Consider the following 21,133-nt stretch of genomic DNA (forward strand, 5'->3'; position numbering starts at 1 on the left):
TGCAAATCAAGTTACACTTGTCAACAAAGAAATAGGTTTAATAAATATTTAGCTGAAGTATTGGTACAACCCATCTGTCCAGCCTGTCTGACTGAAGGTCATGAATAGGGCTGAGATGACAGAATTAGTTGTCAAGCAACTCTTTTATCTAAACGGTCAAAGTATCACTTTGACAGAGACACAGACTGTCAGCAGCGCTTTGAGAAACACAAGACACTCAGTGTTGAACACAAATGAGCGTGGGAATATCAGAAATATGCAGCTTGAACATTTAGTCACTTCTATCCATCTAGGAAAATTCCCCAAAGGTTAAGTTTAAAAAATCGAAGCTATTTGAAGAAATGTTAGAAATTCCCAAACCACGATGATCAAGCGCTGCCTGTGACATAATACATCAGAAGATCCTGGGAAATATCATTATTTAGGAGAGACTTGTGTCATTTAGGCTTATTTAGAGGATTTAGTTTGAATAATAGTCAATAATTTACACCATCGGGTAACCTGCACACGTTTCACAGCATTTAATATAACCACACAAAACTGGATCATATTTTCCATGCATTTTTCATAATTTAACATAATAACAGCTTGATTTGAAGTGACAATAAATAACTTTGTTCACAAGTGATATTCACAACTTTATTTTAATTATATTTAAATTACATTTGTTTTATTTATTAGGAGAATGGTGTGAGATTAAGGCATGCTAGAAAAAAATATAATAATAATAATAATAATCTGACTGTGACCAAAAAGTAAACAGCTGAAACCAGTTCAATAAAAATCAACTGACACAAAATCTTCTTTATTATTGGTAAACGGTTAACAATACAATACTAACAATACAATTTCAATACTATCAGCAGGGTTTCATAGTCCCTCTCTCTTTTTTCTCTAGCACCATCTACAGCTTTAGAAAACACATGAGATTCACCAAGACGCCTGCAATTCTCTTATTTCAGATATTTGTGAAATTAACCCTTATTTTAGATGCATTTATCCAATGATCTTATCAAGAGTAAAACTCTTCTTTAACTAGGAATTTCCAACTGAAACAGTCAGCATCAAAAATCATTTTTCTCTCGACTTCAAAAGTTTTGATAACTGCACTTTACACTTCGTGAACTGTTAAGCGCTTTCCATGCACACTTGTGAAGAAAAAGAGTGTGTCTGAGATTAAAGTTCTTATTATATAATCATGTAAAAACAGACACTGGCGTTTCGGGGTGCCGCCCTCTCGCCCCTCGTTACAGAGTAGTACTTGCCAGAATAATATATGTTGGCACCCACACAAAGTCACACAAAAAAGTGAAACTCAAATGCTTTAGATACACCATGCAAAGAGTCTGTGAGACTTGTTTGATTCACTATGTCTCACTGGTCACATGCACTGCTTTGGTTCATGTTTTCTCTCTCAGGCAGCTGTTGAATCATATGATCTGCTTTTAAAATGTTTTGTGTGTGCATGAAAGGTGTAGTCAGAAGACAACTGGTCAAAAACTGTTTCTCTGTGTATCATGTAGTCACAAAGAGAGAGGATGCTGCATGATAAAGTGGACACAGTTGAACTTCAGATCTTTCTGAGAAAAGACACACCTAGATTATCGCACTCTCACAGATGGATCTGACCAAATCTACAGATATCTATATAGCTACAGCATGTGTGGAATGACAGTCACAAGATGCAGATGGAGAATAAAATAATATAGCATACACAGAATTACAACATTTTTCATTGAAGCTTTGTTTAGGAAAGAACGTTTTAAAATCGAATCCGACTCGCGAGCGAATCGTTCTATTGAGTCGGTTCTTCGGACATGAAACCGGAACACATTCATTAAACAACATTTAATCGAATAAGCAGGAGTATTATTAAAAGTAGTTGTATATAACTAACATGTGGTTATTCATAACAAATGCTGTGCGGGCACTTCTTGAAAACTTCTGAGGATTGACTCAAATGAATCAATGAATCGTTTTCAACCCGTGTTCGAACAAACAAAATTGCTAAATTGAATAGTAAATTCCAAAAAGTACAAATCAGGCCGGAATTTAATAATAATGCGTTAATGAAAAGAAATTGAATATAACTTAAAACAGGAATTAAAAACAGGAAGTTTAGTGAAAAATACTCTTTAAAAGAAGTATCACGCAAAAGAAAACTCCTCAGGCTTTCCCAGATTACTGTACTTTTTAATGTCCACATTATGTTTTAAACCCAGCTGCACTTTACCAGTGTATCGATGTTTCAGAATGAAACTTAAGAGTGTAATTATTAATATTCAAAAGAGTTTATAGATTGAGTCGTGGTTATGATTGCTGTAAAGGGTCATGATAAAGTCATGATGATTATTCAGTGAAGTTTCTAATCGTTTGCTCAGTTTATGCAATTATTCAAACATGTTTTTGATCACAAAGCGAAAACTGAATGTTTTTACAAAGATGATGAATTGGAATCTTTTTTTTTTTTTTTTTTTTTTTTTTTTTTTTGGACAAAACGATACATTTAGTGGACAAACATGGTTAAAGGAAAAAAAACCTGCGCAAGATTGTGAAAACCACAATGGTTTTGTCTTTCTTTTCATAGTTTCTTTATTTTACTTTATGGAATATGTCCGAAAAACGTCCATACATTGTTATTCCCATTCAATGTACAATATACATTGCATCTAATTTACAAATCAAGAAGTGTAATAATGTGAGTAACCTAATCACTTTGCAACATTTCATAAGGACATTTCATATTTAATAGGAACTTTGTATCTTTTGTATTAAAATATAATTTCAAAAAAATTATCATATTTCCCTAAGATTGCTGAATTTGATGATTCTGTCAATAGCAGGCATAAGACCAAGGAGAAGGAGATTTAATAACAGGTTAAATGCAATGCAAGTAGACTATAGCATAATCTTTTGATTTGTAACAGATCGATTAATTGCAAACACATAAGCTGCCATCTGGTTGTAGGCTGCCACTTTCATATGAGGTTTTTGTGATCCGGTGAAAACGCACTAATATGTCCAGAGTCGTTAAAAGAAACACGAAACGGGACGCTCATGAATATTCATGTGTGCTCTGCGCCGCGTCACTGCGGTGACGTCACTGAGATGACGCTGTCAGTGGTAGTGTAGTAATGTGTGCGCTCGTGTCTCCGCTTCACATCTCAGAGTATCACTCGTGCGTTTAGACCTTCCCCGCGCGCCTAACGCATGGAGTTACGCACCGAGACGGTCCTGGCGAGTCTGGAGATGACGGAGGGGGAAAGCGACGCCGGATCGTCGGAGGGCGACGCGGATTACGAGAGTTTGCCCGCTCATGCGTCCCTGTGCACGCACATGACCGCGGGCGCCGTGGCCGGGGTGCTGGAGCACACAGTCATGTACCCCGTGGACTCGGTCAAGGTAACTCAGACAGCAGGCCATGCAAACTCTCACTAATGTGTCGGGTGTGCTGTTAGCAGTCCTGGACAGCTTATGCAACGTAGCCGTCAAGCTAACTTTTACCACAAAGTTCGGCTATATTAGCATGGCGAGTGACATGATGAATCAAACCTGCTCAAACTGGTCAAAAACAACAACTAAACCAGCACAGGCGGCCATGCCTTTTAGTGTTGAAACGCGCTGTTTGAGATTTTAAGATTTAGTGTACTTCCTCTCCAGACAGACAAAATAAGGGACCGTCTCAAAAGTGCGTAATGATAATAAAAGATAAGCCTTCCAAGATTCGAAAACATGCAAAGCCTTGTGTAAATTAAATGTAAAGCTGTGAATTAAGTGGAAAAACGTTAATACATAGTTTTAAGCAGTGAATGGGATATTCATTATGAATTTATACATTGTTATTACACTGTACAACTTTAACCGTGTTGCCCAATTCCGTGGGAATACCGTGGAGTTGGCAACACTGGCTGTTATGGCACCTGTAATATATTCCGTAACACTTCTAACATATCATACATGACTTGGGTTTTAGAAATGTCATTCTGTGAAGTTTTGAGGATTTTTTTTTGATTTTCATATATCTTTCTGTCACGTCACCTGTAATATATTCTCAATCTCTTGTAACATGCCTTATAACATCATACATAATTTTCCTTTTGGAATTATGATTTTGTTTTTGTTTTTTGTGAATTTTGAAATATACAAATCTATATAACTTTCTGGTCGCGTGACCTCATATTGCCACACTCACTGTATTACATTCATAAACATTTGTCAGGCACATAATATTGCGATGTAAACTTTTTTTGTATAAGAAATGTTTGTGAATCTGAACCGGACTCGTGACAATATCAGGTCAAAATATGAACGTACAATGAGTGAAAAATGTTCATAAATATAATACAGTGGGTATGGCAACATGAGGCCACATTATCAGGAAGTAATGTAAATTTGAATACCAAAAATACTCCAATATCCAGTTTGTGTATGATGTGTCAGGACAACAATAATAATTCATGCTTTTTTAGTCTTTCAGTTCAGATGAAGTGAGAGAACTCCGTAGATTCAAAATACATTTTCTTTTGAAGTCTATATCTTAAAAAAAGAAGTTTGCATTTTAGACAACTTACATTTACGCAAGTTATAGTTAGCTAACAGGGAAATAAGTTTTATGAAGTAAGTATCCCTTTCCTTTTCACAATCATGAATAACTAAAAATTCTATATGTAAATTAAAAATTAGGTTTCATGTAACATTTAATGTCACTGTGTGAGAGCAGTTCCAAAATAAATGTAGTTTAAGTCTTTTAAGAGAGCACTTATTTACATGAAATCTATTAAATGTAACATTATAAAATTGTTTAAAAATGAGGGACCAAGCTAGGACTGCACTATTATGACAAAATCGTAATCGTCGATTATTCAGATTTAGTTTAGTTTCATATCTATGACATATATTAATCATATAAAAGCTAAAAATACTTAATATATTTGCTAGCATAAACTACACATGTAAAAGGATCATGATTTAATTTTTTTTATGGAATAATTCACATTTAACAGAGTTTGTGGAGTTTGCTCTTTTGAGACAGTCCCTAACTTGAAGTGTCCAAGTGTGGATCCTTGTGAGGACTTTTTCACTTCAGATGCTTAAAAAAATGACATCATTGAATAATATTATTATTAATAATATAGATATTATGCTTTTAAATGTGATCTGATTGAGTTACATTATTATCCATGACTATTATGCAATGTAAATTAATGCTCTCTCTAGACTCAGCCATTTCACGTCTGTTAAGTTCTTAACATATTTAGGGTTTAGTGAATAGATTACTTTGTACTTTTGTAGCTTGCTACAATACTGTTTTAACACTCATTATAATCAATAACAAATAAAAAACAATAACAAACTCAATAACACATTTGTACTGTAAATACAAACTCAAACTGTAAATACAAAAAAGAGAATATTCTCATTCATTCATTCATTCAAAAGTTATATTAGTTGCACAAATAAATTTTAACTATTTTTGAGTTTACTTTTCACAATTCTGGATTTATTCTGAGAAAAAAAGAATTGTGAGATTTAAGAAGTCACAATTACTTTTAAGATTTTTTTTTTTTTCATGGCGGTAATGGGCTTCCGTACATTACATTCAATTTGCAATTATTTTAATTTATTATCCCCCTAAGAAGGACTCTTTTTAAAAGTATGCTTTAATGTACTTCTTTTCACAAGGGCTTTCTTATAGTCTTGTTGCGGTATACTTATTACATGGTCAGTCTATCCTTGAGTAATCTTGGGTTTAGTGGGTCATAATGGGGCTAGTCTGATATGAACTTATGACTTTGTAGTTAGTAGTCTATTAGTCTCGGCCTCAGACATCACGCCCACGGACCGTTGGCTAAATGTCTGATGCATATGGGACACAAAAGTGGAAACACTTCAGGAGTGTCGAAGTCGTTATCGGATTGGTTGAATTCCACAGGATTTCTGTGAGACGTGTGTGTCTCGTTCTTTAACGTTCCTCATAGAAACAAAGATATCATGGCACCACCAAACCCTCTCTTCAAAAAGAAAGTCGTCGTGTTTACAACTGAGATTAACATCGCTTATCAGGATCAACTAAATGCGGGATTTTCAAAAGTATGTGAAATATTTAAAGTTCGCGGCATAGAATAACACCGGCCTGTTATTGTGGCGACATTTCCACACCGCGAAACGTTAATAAAACGAACTGTGACTGGTTGTTGGACATGTCGGTCAAACGGCTTCATGGCCAATGAAAGCTGCTCTGAATTCAAACTAGTGGCCTACTACACCACATAGTCCTTAAATACAGCGTTGCCAAGTTTTCACAACAAAAACTCTAACAATTACTTAAATTTGGTTGCAGAGGCTAAATATCACGTTATTGGGATCGCTTAAACCAGCGGACATGAAAAACAGCCCACAGTGTTAAAGTAGCCCAATTCCGTGGGAAAACAGCAGACCTGGCAACACTGCTTGAATAGGAAACAGATGAGTTAAGTCAGCGTGGCCATGTCTTGGTCGGATTCATTATTTCGTAGAGTTTTTTGAGGAACACAATGTGATCTCTGTTTCTCCCCATCGTACATATTTTATCTGAGGTGAAAGTGTCGTCTCATGATGTTGAATGGAAATGCCATGGTGTTTTTGTGAGTGAGTATAGCGCTAATCTCGGGGCTAGCCTCGCTCCGGCTTTAAAACAACAGTTCATTCAAACATAAGCTTTGCAGCTAGTTCACTGATCACAGCAGTCCTCTGCATCCAGTTCCTTATTTGTAGGAATTCTTGCTCTATTCCTTCTCCAATCATTTCTCAGAGTTTGTGGTGGGACAAAAGTGTCCTAACTTTGTCTTTTTGGGTGCTTGTGAGTGAAAATGATCTGTCACTGTGCCAAATTGTGCTCTGCATGGGACTTGCGTAAGCTATTGTCATTGTTTCCTTAGTGGCTGCCAGATTTAACTCGTTTGCTGGTCGCCATAGTGCTGTGCGCTTGAGAGCCGCGTACTACGTGTCTGGAGAGCACATAGCCACAGAGACGTGTCTCATGCCTAACCAACCAGAGGCCCCGGGACCTTACCTGGAAGGAACTGTGATGTATAGTGCGTTCATGGGGGTGTGTGTGTGTGTTAGCGATGACAGACACAGAAAATAAAACGTGGTGAGAGATCAAAGAGGGATACAGTAATAGGACAAAGTGTGAATCTTTCTCACGATGATGCATGAAGTCATTATTTGTCATGACATGCGGAAATATTCAGAATTTGTCATTTAAGATTATTGACAGTTTGTTTTAAAAATGGACCTGCTAATCTCTTAAAATTTGATATACATGTTTGGTTAAAGGGGAGGTCTAATGCAATTTCATTCATTCTGGGTTATTTACACTGCTGAAGAGGTGGATTATCATGCTAAACATGACCAAAGTCTCCAAAAACGAGTTGGATTTATGTTATGTATGACTTATATTTCTGTGCCAAAGACACTCCTTCAGGGTTCCTGTAAGCTTCAGAAAGTTTTTATATCCCTGTATGACGTCATGAAGGTCTGAGTTTCCTTGAATGGACACTTCTCCCGGAAGAGCATGCACACATCAACCAGAGCGAGAGCAGCCTATAAACCTGCTTCAGGCCTTAATTTGTCAGTCGTGGTTAATTTAAGTAAATAATGTTTTTGTTCCTGTTAAATTGTTATTGATGTCACAGATTGCAGATGAATTATTTTCAAAAGCTCACGGCACACTTCCAGGAACTAGGCTGTTTTCAGAAAGAAGCGTAAAGCTGTATCTGTCTTTAATAAATCTGATAAAGCTAAAGACTCTTCACAGATATAAACAATGCAATATTAATCTATCAGTGCTCAAGAAGAGCAATGTCATGCTTCCCAAAAATATAACTGAATTAATAATTCATACATTAATGATCTGAATAAATAAACGTGCTTTCAAAACTATATTACAGAAATATATATATATATTTTTTTACTTGATGGTTTTACTGCATTTTAACGGTAATTCAATTTAAGCTCTTCCTTAAAAGCATAATAATTTACAAGTAAAGTAAATACAAGTAGTGCATTTCTAAAAACTTGACACATTTTTAAAACAAATCTTTCCTTCCTGGTAAAAGATTCCTCTGAGCAAGTCGAATCATGCTGTTTTGTTTTTGTTTTGCTAAGAAATTCAACACATTTGTTAAATGTATTGCAAAGAACTTTGAATTAAATTGATGTTGAACTAATGTCGAATTATAAAAGTATGTAATATTATCTCTCTAACACTCTTAAAAGAAGAAAAGGTGTCAGACTTTCAGTGATTTGCGTAGTGGGTTGGTAAATCATTTTGTCAAAAAAATTCAAAAAGAGATTATCTTTAAATGGGTCATATCATGGGATTTCAAGTTTTCAAGAGTGTTACGAGCTCTTTGTCTAGATCTGTTAAGTTGCAAAGAATAAAATGTACTTTTATTCTCGCTGTAGTATTGTTGGCGTCACCGTCATTTCGTTGGAGAGCCTGTGTGTTTTGTTGTGAAGGCGAAACTACTTTGTTTGGTCTTCCAAAAGAGGACACAACTAGAAATCAGTGGTTAAGTTGCATTTACAACACTGTTCCAGAACAGTTCAACCCAAATATTCAGATGTGTGCAGCGCATTTTATGTAGGACTGTTTCCTGAACCTTCAATGGTAGCACTTCTTATTCACAGTCTTTAAGTATGTTTTAAAATTTAAAGGATTTGCCACTGATGATTTTAACATGCGTTTTGAGCAGTGTTGAGTAGAAATTGTTGTTTGTCGTTTCTCTGATCACAAAAGCAGACTAATTATGTTAACGCTGCGCAATAACGTAAGGCGTAAAAAGACAATACAAGTAATTAAAATCCATATTTATATCCCCACTGGATGCAACAAAAGCCTAATTTGAAATGGGATTTATGGTTTTTGCCTCGTTGCGCTGGCTAGCTGGCCAATCAGAGCACACCTCGCTTTTCAGAACAATTAGCTTTGTAAAAATCAACGTGATTCAGAAAGGTGAGGCATACAGGAGCAATAATGTGGAATTTATTCTTATAATTTTTAATCTTAAACCACATAAACACATTTCATTACACCAAATGCACCAAATAATGTTCTTCATTTGGCCCTTATAAATTCTTCCTCTAAGCTTTTGTCTGGTTTATCTGGTGTCTTCCGGAACGAAGGAAACTGAGATTTGTTAGTGATGTTTATTAGTGACTGCCTAAATTTCATTGGGCATTTTAAAGTAGACAAGTGTGCTTTAAACTAAATGTACTGTTGAAACATCTACCCAAACATGATGTTGCAATTCAGTTACTGGACCACATGTGTCTGTAGTGATTCAGGCCGTCAGTGAAACAGGAATTTCCAGTGTGTGAGATAATAGTGGGGATTTACCAGCAGTACAAGGTTCGTCACTTCATAGAAGCACCACTAAGGAGTGTTTCAGGACACTTGGCGTGCTTTTCCATGCATGACCTTTACTCACATACTCCTCGTCCTTGTCTCTAATTGCCATTCAATTAAAAGAGAAAGGTGCACATGGTGCTTCCTTTTCACAGTTTAACACAAGATACACGCAATAGCAGAAGAACCAGAATAGAGAAACAGGATGAATGACAGTGCGTTTCCTCTCCATACACTCCATACACATTACAACTATGCAAATGAGTTACTTATTTAACCATCTTAAACCCACACTTTGTGCTCTTTTTGTATTGCAAACTGAAGGTTGAAATGGTTAATGTTTACATTGAGGTATGCCAGGGCTCCAAAGTTCTATAGATCTTATATTATGTTATGTATTATGAATGTATGTTATGAAAATTATTTTTATGTCAAATGTTTTAAGTCAAATAAAGAGTAAATTATTTCTACAATCAAATATCAGTGGAACCAAACATATTTTACATAAGAAACTAATAGCTCAGAACATAACTTAGACTTTAAATTCTCTTGATTACAACTTTGTACTTTGAAAGACTTTGTGATTCTGACTAATCTTTCTCAGAACTGCATGATATAAACTCGCAATTGCAAGTTATAAAGTTTGAATTGTGAGATTTCAACTTTTTTTCCTCACAAATTTTATATCACGCAGTTCCGATATACACTCACAATTCAAGTCCAACAGGCCATTATTTACAATCACACACGCATGCGTGTACAACACATACTCACATTCATGTCGTCACTGTCACTTCTTTGCTGTGACGGTTCCTTGATAGTAACCAGTTTTTCATTAAGTGTTTATATAAAGTCCAGTTCTGAGGGGAGAGAAAAGACTATTTTCTCAGAATTGCAAGTTTATGTCTCACAATTGTTGAGTTTTTAGCTTTTCTTCGAAAATAAATCTTTTAGCAGAGTTATAGATATGTTTTTTTTGGTGGCGGTGGTAATCCATTGCTGAAATGTCCTTGTTGTAACAGTCATCAAAGCTGATGGATGCTTAGCAACAACAGACGCCTCAGGAGCGCAACTGCCGAGCGCTTTGGAAAGAAGGAGAAAACGACGCGTCAGAGAGGTTGTTTTCTACCTCGGGCTGTCCACAGGCTGCGCTCCAAACTAACCCCACATCATGACATGTTTCATTTTTTAAATAAAAATTGAAAAAAGAAATTATCGCGGCCGAAAAAATTATCGAGCTCATTTTTTTTTTATCGTGCGATTAATTGATTTATCGACTATCGCGACAGGCCTAGTTATAACATTTAGTTTCGTCTCGTTTTGGTCAATGAAAATGAAGAGACATTTTAGCATAGTTTTTATTTTGATAACCACATTTAGTCTCGTTTTTTTTTTTGTCAACAATATTGCATTATACATTAATAGATAGTCATCGTCACATGACCAGCATTTACATTGCGTCTCGTTTTTGTCATGTAATAAAGATTCGTTGATGACAATATTTACTGGTCAGAGGTTTGGAATAAGTTTTTTTTTTTTAAAGATTTTGAACAAAGTTAGCAAGGTTGCTTTTATTGGATGAAAAATACAGTAAAAACAGTGATTTTGTGAAATATTATTAAAGTCTAAAAACAAGTTTTCTGTTTTAATATGAACATTCCTTTTAATTACTTTAATTACCAAATGATACATGTCTGGAGAAAAAAATCAATACAGCTCACCATTCAAATAACAGCATTCAATTATTTTAAAGGGCAGTGATTCATTTTCTATACCCACTGTATAATTAAAGTAAGATGGCTGATCTTTAAATATTTAAACATTTAATAATTTATAAGAAATATTTTCTGTAGTTGAAAGAACAGTGACTAAAAAACCTGATTAAAACCATATACAGTACAATATCTTGATGACTAGTATATGTGAATATGTTGGCTAAATAAACTACAGTTTCAGTGGCAGGTGAAAGTTCACAGCTGGTTGAAATGTTGGGCCTGATGGCGGTAACTAGAGAGTATTACCAGTAATCGGTGGTGAATGGGTGGGCTGGTGTGAGTCGCTCCTCGTGGCTGATGGGTGGGCCAGGGCAGAGGTCCTAATCTCATACGACCAGAAGGGTGTGAATGTGCAAGACGGTCTATGGCATTTAGGATGGGATGTTTTGAAATTGATTAACAGGCCGTTATTAACACACACACACACACACACACACACACACACGTACAACACATCTACACATTCCTGTCGTGACTGTCACCTCTCAACAGTTGCCTGATGGTAACAAAGTGTGCCGCATAAGTCCTGAAAAGAGTAGCCAAAACATTTTGATCGCCCCCAGGTGGCTGGACCCAGTATTAAGTAATAAACCCCGCCCTCTCCATGTAATCTAATGGGACATGAGACCAACTAAAGAATTAATTTACCCATCGAATATTAAAAAAAAAAAGAATTTATGTAGTTTTCATCACACTAATGTAGTAAAAGATTAGTTTTAGTTTGTTATTTGATGCTATAAATACGGGAATGTGACGTCATGATTGACAGCTTCTGTTTTTTTTTTTTTTTTTTTTTTTTTTTGTGAATGCAAAAGGTCTCTACACAAAAAAAGTTATCTTGGTTTGTGGACATAAAAAGTGTGTTTAATTCCTTAGAATCTCTTTTTTAATGAAGGACATTTGTTTTGTCTCAGGGGGAAGTGTGTAACCCATTCATGTTTGGGGAAACTACACTGGCTCAGTTTATCTGTGGTATATTTAGCTGCTCTTCTGTTTTTGTTTTCACCAAATATATATTTGGTGGAATTGAATGGAAAGCTATGACATCAGAGATTTGTTTTCGAGGTGGAACTGCCTTGTATGCCACACAATGTCAAAAAACAGGAAACAATAACTGATCTGCATGATTTGGTCTAGTTCTGAAACTATGTTTGAAAAAATATACATATCAAGGGTTGTTCTTTTTATGGTTGATATGCTTGTATGCTTCTCTCTCTCTGTCCATAGACACGTATGCAGAGTTTACAGCCAGACCCAAAGGCTCAGTACCGCAGTGTGTACGGTGCACTGAAGAGGATCGTGCGGACAGAGGGCTTCCTTCGGCCCTTGAGGGGCCTCAATATCACTGTGCTGGGGGCCGGTCCTGCACACGCACTATATTTCGCCTGCTACGAACAGATCAAACGCAGCCTTAGTGACGTCATACAGAATGGAGGCAACAGTCACATTGCTAACGGTAGGAGAAGGGATTATTCTGTGTGGTCTTAAAGGGAAAGGTCACCCAAAATGGCAAAAACTTGCTGTTTATTCACTCCGCCATCCAAGAAAGGTGACTTTTTCTTGAGTAGAACATTAAAGGAGATTTTTATCCAGTTTTATCTGTGGTGCAATGCAATACAATGCAATTAGTGGCACTTGAGAGTAAAAAAAAAAAAACATCAGGCAACACAAACTTTATATCTGTGGTTTGGTGACCTGGTTTAAATTGTTTGCTAAAAAGTACTGGTTCATTTGTTCACTAACTGGACATCGCTCCAGTCCTTTTTCCTAAAGCTATGGATTACAGGTAATAATGTTGTAAATAATGTTCAGTTTCTTGCACAGAATGATTGTTTCGCTTCATAAGAACTCAATATATTATAGTAAGGAGTCACACATTTTAATTTTGTGGTACTTTGATATGCATTTTTGACTCTGAAAGTGACTGTGGACTTTCATTTTATGAATCACCAAGAACTGATTTCTACTAAAAATCCCCTCTACTGTCCTATTGAAGAAAAAATGTCACCTAATGGCCTAATGGTGAGTAAATTAACAGCAAATTTGCATATTTGGTGAACTATCCCTTTAATGAATAGCCATTGCTAGATTTCTGACTCTGAACTGAAGAGCAAGAGATCAAGAGTTTATAATTTGTCAGGTCCAGGGTTGTTTTGTGTCCATTGTGCCATCATTTTGAGGAAAAGGAATGGAAAGTGGAGCGGCCCTGTGTCTGTTGTTTAGCACATTTTCAAAAGTAGCATATGACTCTGAGTTTCTGTTCTGTTTTTTTTCCACAAGTTGTGACCTGATATGGTGATGTCCATATTTTTTCTTCTCTTTTCTGCTCCAGGTGTTGCAGGAAGTGTTGCCACTGTCCTCCATGATGCCATCATGAACCCAGCAGAAGGTATTCTTCTACTCCCAATACCAGTCAATAATGAATCTTATATTTTAACTCCTGTTATAGGTTAACTTAAAGTGGTTTGTTTTGGGGTCTTTCAAGATAACGGTTGCAGACTATGCCCAAGAAATTCCACATTTCATCAACATTAATTTTAGATTTTATCCAAGGATTCTCAATCTTTTTATGAGCTTATTTACCATATTTTCCGCACTATAAGGTGCACCTTCAATGAATGGCCTATTTTAGAACGGTTTTCATATATAGGGCGCACCGGATTATAAGGCGCATAGAATAGAAGATAATGTTTGACTGGGTTTGCTTTATGCAATGTCAACCTTTTGTTGTTTTTTTAGAAAATTAAAGGCTTTTAAGTGTGCTTTATAGTGTGGAAAATACGGTAGTTGGCCGTCCAAAGCCAAGCCCCCTGAATGCATTTATGCTCACAGACCAGAATACCAGAGACAACAGCGATAAAACTTTCAAAGTACTACAATGCCATTCTACCAGTCTGCCATTCTAGCTCTGTCTGCACAGCGTGCGTGAATGCACTAATGATGCATTCTGTTTGCACGAATGGTGCGCAGAGCTATGCAGATACATGTTGACAGGCAGGTAGGAAAGCTTTTTAAAACACTCGGACCAAGCGTTTTGATTGGATGTACATTTCTTGGTCATACGCCTTCCACAGAATATATTAATATGCATTTTAATGAGCATGGAAAAGCTCAGTTTATTGTACTAAATGACAGTTTCTATATATTAGTTTTAATTTCACACAACAGTTTGGCTAAATGGCTGTGTGGACTTAGTGAAAGAAGAAATAAGTTTTCAACAAAGATGCTACTTTACTTTAATGGCTGATTTCAGTCTAATACTAGCAGATTTGATGCAAACCTAATTGCTGCCCCCCTCCCAAACAAATCATGGCGCTCTCACACCACACATATTTTTTTCCACGCGGTGAAAAAATACAACGTGGAGTAGAGGACACTGACAACATGCTAACAGACAAGACAGTGCAGGTTACTTTTGGTATGAAACTAAGTCTCAGGTTTTAGATTTTCTCATTTAAAAGAAAAAAAAGATTTTGTGGCTCTTTAATTTGTCGTGACAGATCGCTGTAGCGCTTCAGTGCATGCTGCACCTGAACCGATTATCTCTTCCTCTTTACTAATTATAGCAAGAAATAAACATGAATGAACATCAGAATGTACCTCGTTGCAACCGCGCAAAAGTGTCAGTACTAGGGTTGTGACGGTGAGGAAATTTTTTGCACCGGTTGATCGACGTGTGACTACACCAGTAATACTGGTATCACTGTGGAGGTGTTCCCTCTTTTTCTCACTTTTAATAGTCTGTAAAAGCTGCGTGTGCATTTTACTATCACTTTCAAATAGCTGCAAAGTGTTCGTTTTGCGTGCATTTTACTTCCGGCGTCAATTGCTTGAATGCAACAGCAAAATACAATGTCTAACTCTCTTTAGCCTATACATAAAACCTATAACTTTTATTAGCAAAACCAATAAAAATGCACCGTGCTAGGGCAGGTTATGACTAATATAAAATAATAAATAACTTTAAATAGGTATACAAACTGGAAATAGGCTAATTAACATGCGTAATATAACCAAATAAATAAGAAACAGAACGTTTATTTGCAAAACGTGTGAGAAACCTTGGAGGCACGGCATTACCCTTGATGTCAAATAAAATAAATAAATGACACAAAGTTTAACCTGTTAACTGTCACTCACTTTTTTGAAGATAGACTTGAATGTGTATGATGCAAACCTAAATTTTTATAATTCATGACTGAAAACATTTTGTAACATGATTTTGATGTGCCATTTATATGGTAATGCAATGTCTGATTTTAAAATTGGTTTTAAAGGATGAATTTTGAGATTTTATGTTTTCAAGTGATATATAACTTCTGATGATTTCTAAAATGTGATAGAGAAAAAGGCAAAGAGGAAGTATTTTTTTTTTAAACAAAGGTCAAAACTCATTTTGTAATGTAGATTTCTGAGGGTGCACTCTTGTCATAAATTAATCTATTACTTTTCCTACATAATTTTTAACAAAAAATATTGGTAAAATATATATTTGGGAGTCTTAGACCTTTCCAGCGATATATAGTTTGTCAAGATTAGATTAAATTTGATTGTAATATAGTATAGTCAATGTAGGCGTCCCATATACGTATACCCAGTTAACAGGCTAAATAAAGTAAAAATCAGCAAACAATGTGGAACCATTTAAATAAGAAATTAATGTTTTAAGAAAAACTTCCAAAATCACGGATAAATGGCAAAAGTCAACAGGCTTTTCAAAATCCAAAATATTGCCAAACACGCGCTTTTTTATTTCGTTTGGAAACTAAATCATCCGCCGTGGTCTGTCTCACCTCACTCTTCTTGTCAGTCAGCTGGACTCACTCTCCTCGCTGGATAAATTAAATCTGATCTGTACATGCGACTGTTGTTCGGCACGCTGTATTGAGCTTGTGTTCAGTTTTTAATTGTAGTGTCTGTTCTTTAACTGAACTAAATTATTTTTATTACTATAAATAATCAAAACAAGGGTGGGCAAGTGACGTAACTTAACACCGTCAGCACCGTCTATCGCGGCAAGCCTAGTCAATGCACATTGACAAGTCCACTGATGTAAATCTGCTCTCCTGTCTGGTTTGTTTGGCAGATTCACAGTTATGATTGGTCAGATCACTCCATCACTCTTTTTCTCTCTCTCTCGCTCAGTGGTGAAGCAGAGGATGCAGATGTATAACTCTCCGTACCGCAGCCTGTATGACTGCGTCCTGACGGTCAGTCGCAAGGAAGGACTGGCCGCTTTCTACCGCAGCTACAGCACTCAGCTGACCATGAACATCCCCTTCCAGGCCGTCCACTTCATCACTTACGAATTCATGCAGGAACATTTTAACCCCCAGCGCCAGTACCGACCTGAAACGCACATCCTGTCCGGCGCGGCGGCCGGAGCCGTGTCCGCTGCTGTAACCACGCCGCTAGACGTGTGCAAGACGCTGCTAAACACGCAGGAGAACGTGGCGCTCAGCTCCGCACGAGTCAGTGGACCGCTCTCTGGCATGGTCAACGCGCTCAGGACGGTGTACCGGCTGGGAGGCGTGCCGGCCTTCTTTAAAGGCGCAAGAGCACGGGTGATTTATCAGATGCCGTCTACGGCCATCGCCTGGTCCGTGTACGAGTTCTTCAAATACTCTCTGACCCAACAGGAACAACACATCCAGGAACTGGGGAGGGGAGCTCAGAAGGCCAGCCCTACATGAGTCCGTTCAGCCCATCCAAAGAATGATCCTTCGACTCAAAGGGGAATGTAGACGCTCATTTCTAATGCAGTAGACACTCCAGCAGCTTCTGTGTTTGATGCTAATGTATTAATTTATTGGAAGAGTTTAATGTTGTTACAAGGATGTATGGAGCTGCACACTACAGAACGTTCTTGAAAACATGATGGAAACCGAAAGGTAAAGATGTGTAAATGTTTTGTTTGTATTCTCACTTACATAACATATTTATGATTGAGCATGATGGTATATCTATTTTTATATATATGTGCGCGCGCACACCATCTGCTCAACGACACAAACCTGTGAGGAAGAACTTTTTTAAATTTTAACTTTTAAATATTTTAGGGGTTCAGAGGAGTTTGCTTTTAATACTTTAGTGTTTTATTTTTTATTTTATTTTTATATATAATTTAAGACATTCCTGAATTCTGTTGCGCAATAATCAGACAAATTTCTATTATTATTGCTATTTTTTAATTATTATAATTGCCTAATCATCTATAAAAGCTGCTTCCAACTCCACATTTACTATTTAAATTTGCAACCACTTTAAATTTGTTGTATTGTCTTTTTTATTTTATGTTTTGTCTTTTAAGAAAATATTGATGCGTATTGATCTTAGGGAAGATGACAAATTTAATTCGATTAAATGTACTGATGAAGTACTGGAATAGGTTGTAGGTCACATCTAATTAAGAGTATTCAGAGTAGAAGTAATCAATGAACAAACAGACTCTTTTTTTTATTTTTTTTTATTTTTTTTTATTCACCTTCGATTCAGTTTCATAAACCCTGACAGAAGTTCTTAAACTAGATTACTCCGTTTTCATGCATTCAATTTATCCAAATATTTTTTGATTGTCTAATCTACTATTAAAATTGGTTTCCAAGGAACTGGATTCTAGTTTAATGAAATTGCCTGATTTCATCTCACTAAAGCACTTGTGATTTATAGTGTGTGTATTCCTCTGTTAATGCGCTCAATTATTTTCACTTTAGCAGTGGAAGTTGAAGGCTGAAATGAATGAGTTTTTTTTTTGTGTGTGTGTGTGATGACATTTCTTTTATTGTTTTAGGACATAATTGTCAATGATGATATATATTTCCAGTCAAGCCTGTGATATAATTACGAGGTGTGATCTATGCAGTGGGTTTGTTAAAACCCTGAGCGTGCACTAAAATCCCAAACCCAGAATGAAATCTTTAGTCCTTAATGAGGCAGATAAAAGGTTTCATAGCTGTGACAATCTGTTTTAGTCTGCGAGCAGATTTAATCTGTTTCTGAGCTGTTTGTGAATCTGCAGCTGACTGATTTTTGTTCTTTGTGTCGCCCATTCAGAATAAAGCTGGCCTTGATTTCCAGAAATAGACCTTAGTCAGAGTAGATGGCATAGTTAATGTGTCATGAATGAAAACAAGGCTGTGGGAGACAAGTGTTTTGTTGTCCAAATGATTGACAAGCAAATGCAGGTTCGACTAACTGAGCCTAACTGAGAACGAATTCTGTAATTTAAAGCTTTATTTAATATAGAAGCCCGTTCTCACCACTAAATAAAATATATATTTTTTTTAATTGTCAGATATAAACACACAAATCTGACTTCATATTTTTCTCGCAATTGCAATTCTGACATTGTAACTTGCAATTGTGAGTAAAACAGAAAGTCAGAATTATACAGTAGATATAAAATCGCAATTGCGACAAAACAACTCCGAATTGGAGGTGCATGTTGTTTGCAAGATATGAACTCACAATTACCTTGTTTTAGTTTTTATTCAGTGGCAGAAACGTGCTTCCATAATTTAAGGCAATAGTTAACCGAACAATGTACATTTTCATGTCATTTGCTGACTTTTATGTGAATCCAAACTGTTCTTCCACAAAACACAAATTAAGATATTTTCATATTTTTCATCCATCCATTGAAAGCCGAGAAAACCAATATGTTCAAGCATCAGAAAGTTCATAAAGAATCAAAGTAATTAATATCTATCAATGTATAGACATAAATTATGAGAGCATGTTAAAAATATCTTTAATCCCTTTTGGTTTGGGTGAGTAGATCCATCCTTTTTTGGGTGAACTAAACCGTGAAACTTACATTCAGTCCAAAGTTTCTAAGGCTTTACCCAAACTGTTCTCTCCTCAGATTTCTTGAATGAGGCCCAATATGACAGTATTATAGTTTTACAACCAGAAATTAGTTTTCATTCCCATCAAATTACACATGGCACATGCTCTTGAGGTCAGTGAGGAATGTGCACTGGAATCACGGACCATCATCAAGCGAGTAGAGGAACGCATTTGTAAATAGTGTATAGTATTCTTAAGAGTGGTTCGTTTTGACCGCTTTCGTTTGAACTCTATTTTATGGGACTTTTAATTTGATCAGACTTTCAGCTCTTGATTGAGATGATACACATGTATCGGGCGCAGGACGTCCTGTTAGTGGACCAACAGATGAAGCGCACACCGAAAGCATCCTGCAGCCTTCGATATCACAGCGCCAGGGTTTCGTTTGCCTCTTCAGACGTTCGTCAGCCGTTTGACAGTGTTCGTACTGTATCTCTGCAGTCGTTTCATGGGACGGTGTGTGAGAGGGTTTCTGGATGTACTCTGAGCTGACTGGTTCAGCTTTAGCTGTGTTCTGATTGGTCTGTGCCTTTCTTGTGTCCCCTCTCACTTCCTGTTCCCTTGGACTTTTGTCCTCGGCTTTCTGTTTATTTCCTCTCATAAGGGCTGGATGTTACGGAAGCCCGTTCCCGCCACTAAATAAAAACTAATGAAGTTAATTGCAACTTTTTATTTCACAATTTAGACTTTTTTTCCCTCATAATTGTGAGTTTGTATCTTGAGATATAACTTGCAATTCTGAGAAAAATAAGTAATCAGACTTACACGTTTATATCTCGCAATTCTGACTTTGTAACTTGAGTGTTATACAGTCAGAATTGCAAGATATGAACTCGCAATTGAGAAAAACATTTAATTGTGACATAAATGACCAATTACCTTGTTTAATGTTTACTGAGTGGCAGAAACGGGTTTCCGTAGGATGTCCCTAATGCCGGTCCAGTGTGGTTTTTGTTTGTTTGCCTTCTGATTAAATGCTTTTTGGTCTAGTACTTGATTTGCTGTGTGTGTCCAGACTAGTTTGTCCACTAGCATCTAAGAACCAAAGAAATGGACGACATCTCTCACTATTATTACAGTATCGCAGGGTTGCCAGGTTTCCACAACAAAACATTTCCAATTGCTCCCCAAAACTAGCCCAATCGTGTTTCAAGGGAGATCTCAGCTAAAAATCTCATTCCGGTGGGGTAAAGTACACGGTTTTGGTGGGGTTCCCTTGGGAAAATTCACATTTTAGGGGCTAAATCTCACCTGTTGGGGTCACTTAAACCCACAGACATGAAAAACAACCCGCGGCAACAGTGTTAAAGTAGCCCAAATCCACAGGAAAACTGTGGACTTGGCAACACCGCAGTATAACTTTATACATCACAAACTAACACGTCTTCATTTGACCTGTCAAATCAGTGAACGATGATGTTAGCATTTGACATATTGAGATTTGTATAGCAATGCGTTTTAGGTTTTCATTTTTTAGGATGCGTAGTTGGGTCATTACAACAGAGATGATGGATGTGGTGATATTTATCACCAGGGACCACACAAAGCAGAGTTTTATTTTATTTGACTGATCAAGGGCAAGTTTCCGTTACCCTTTGGCTCCTGTGGTAGGGTGGAAACCCCATAGGTTTGCTTCTTCAGGGTCCAGCATTTTTAAATGCTTCCAATCTGTAATTGCTCTGCAAAACCAGCTGTTTTAAAATACACATTGTATTCAAAACCATTTTAAATGTCAGTTTTCTCATTTTTAAAGGTTTTGTATTTGGGTCCAGTATTATTAACACCATTCCGTTCGGTCTGTGTATGTGGATCTTGTCAGATCATCACTAGGTACCATGTTTTGAGCCTTATCCTGATATTTGTAGTCTCCTAAATATGCATCTTGAACCATGAACCATGTCTTGGCCGCTCTATGCGCACATTGTAGAAGAAGTGGGAGGATTTTGGTGTTAAAAATAGTGCCATCTAGTGTACACAAGGTTTTTTGTTTTCTTTGTTTTTTTTTTTTTTTTGTTCTGTACTGCAATGAAAATGTAAAATGTAGACTCTAAAACTGATTTATGGAAATGCTGCTACAGTTTGAAACACTGGAGCTGAAATAAAATGCACAAAGATCAAA

General features: G+C 36.6%; 1 protein-coding gene across 1 annotated transcript; it reads left to right on the top strand.

The window, feature by feature from the left end:
* Window positions 1–3,089: 3,089 nt before the first annotated feature.
* LOC113039677 (mitoferrin-1-like) lies at window positions 3,090–21,133 on the top strand. The gene is made up of 4 exons (XM_026197688.1): window positions 3,090–3,402; window positions 12,394–12,622; window positions 13,499–13,555; window positions 16,312–21,133. Exons 1-4 carry the CDS (start codon window positions 3,211–3,213, stop codon window positions 16,857–16,859), a joined length of 1,026 nt encoding a protein of 341 aa, XP_026053473.1. The 5' UTR covers window positions 3,090–3,210; the 3' UTR covers window positions 16,860–21,133.

The sequence above is a fragment of the Carassius auratus genome, chromosome 22 (genome assembly GCF_003368295.1).
Source record: "Carassius auratus strain Wakin chromosome 22, ASM336829v1, whole genome shotgun sequence".
NCBI classification, from domain to species: domain Eukaryota; kingdom Metazoa; phylum Chordata; class Actinopteri; order Cypriniformes; family Cyprinidae; genus Carassius; species Carassius auratus.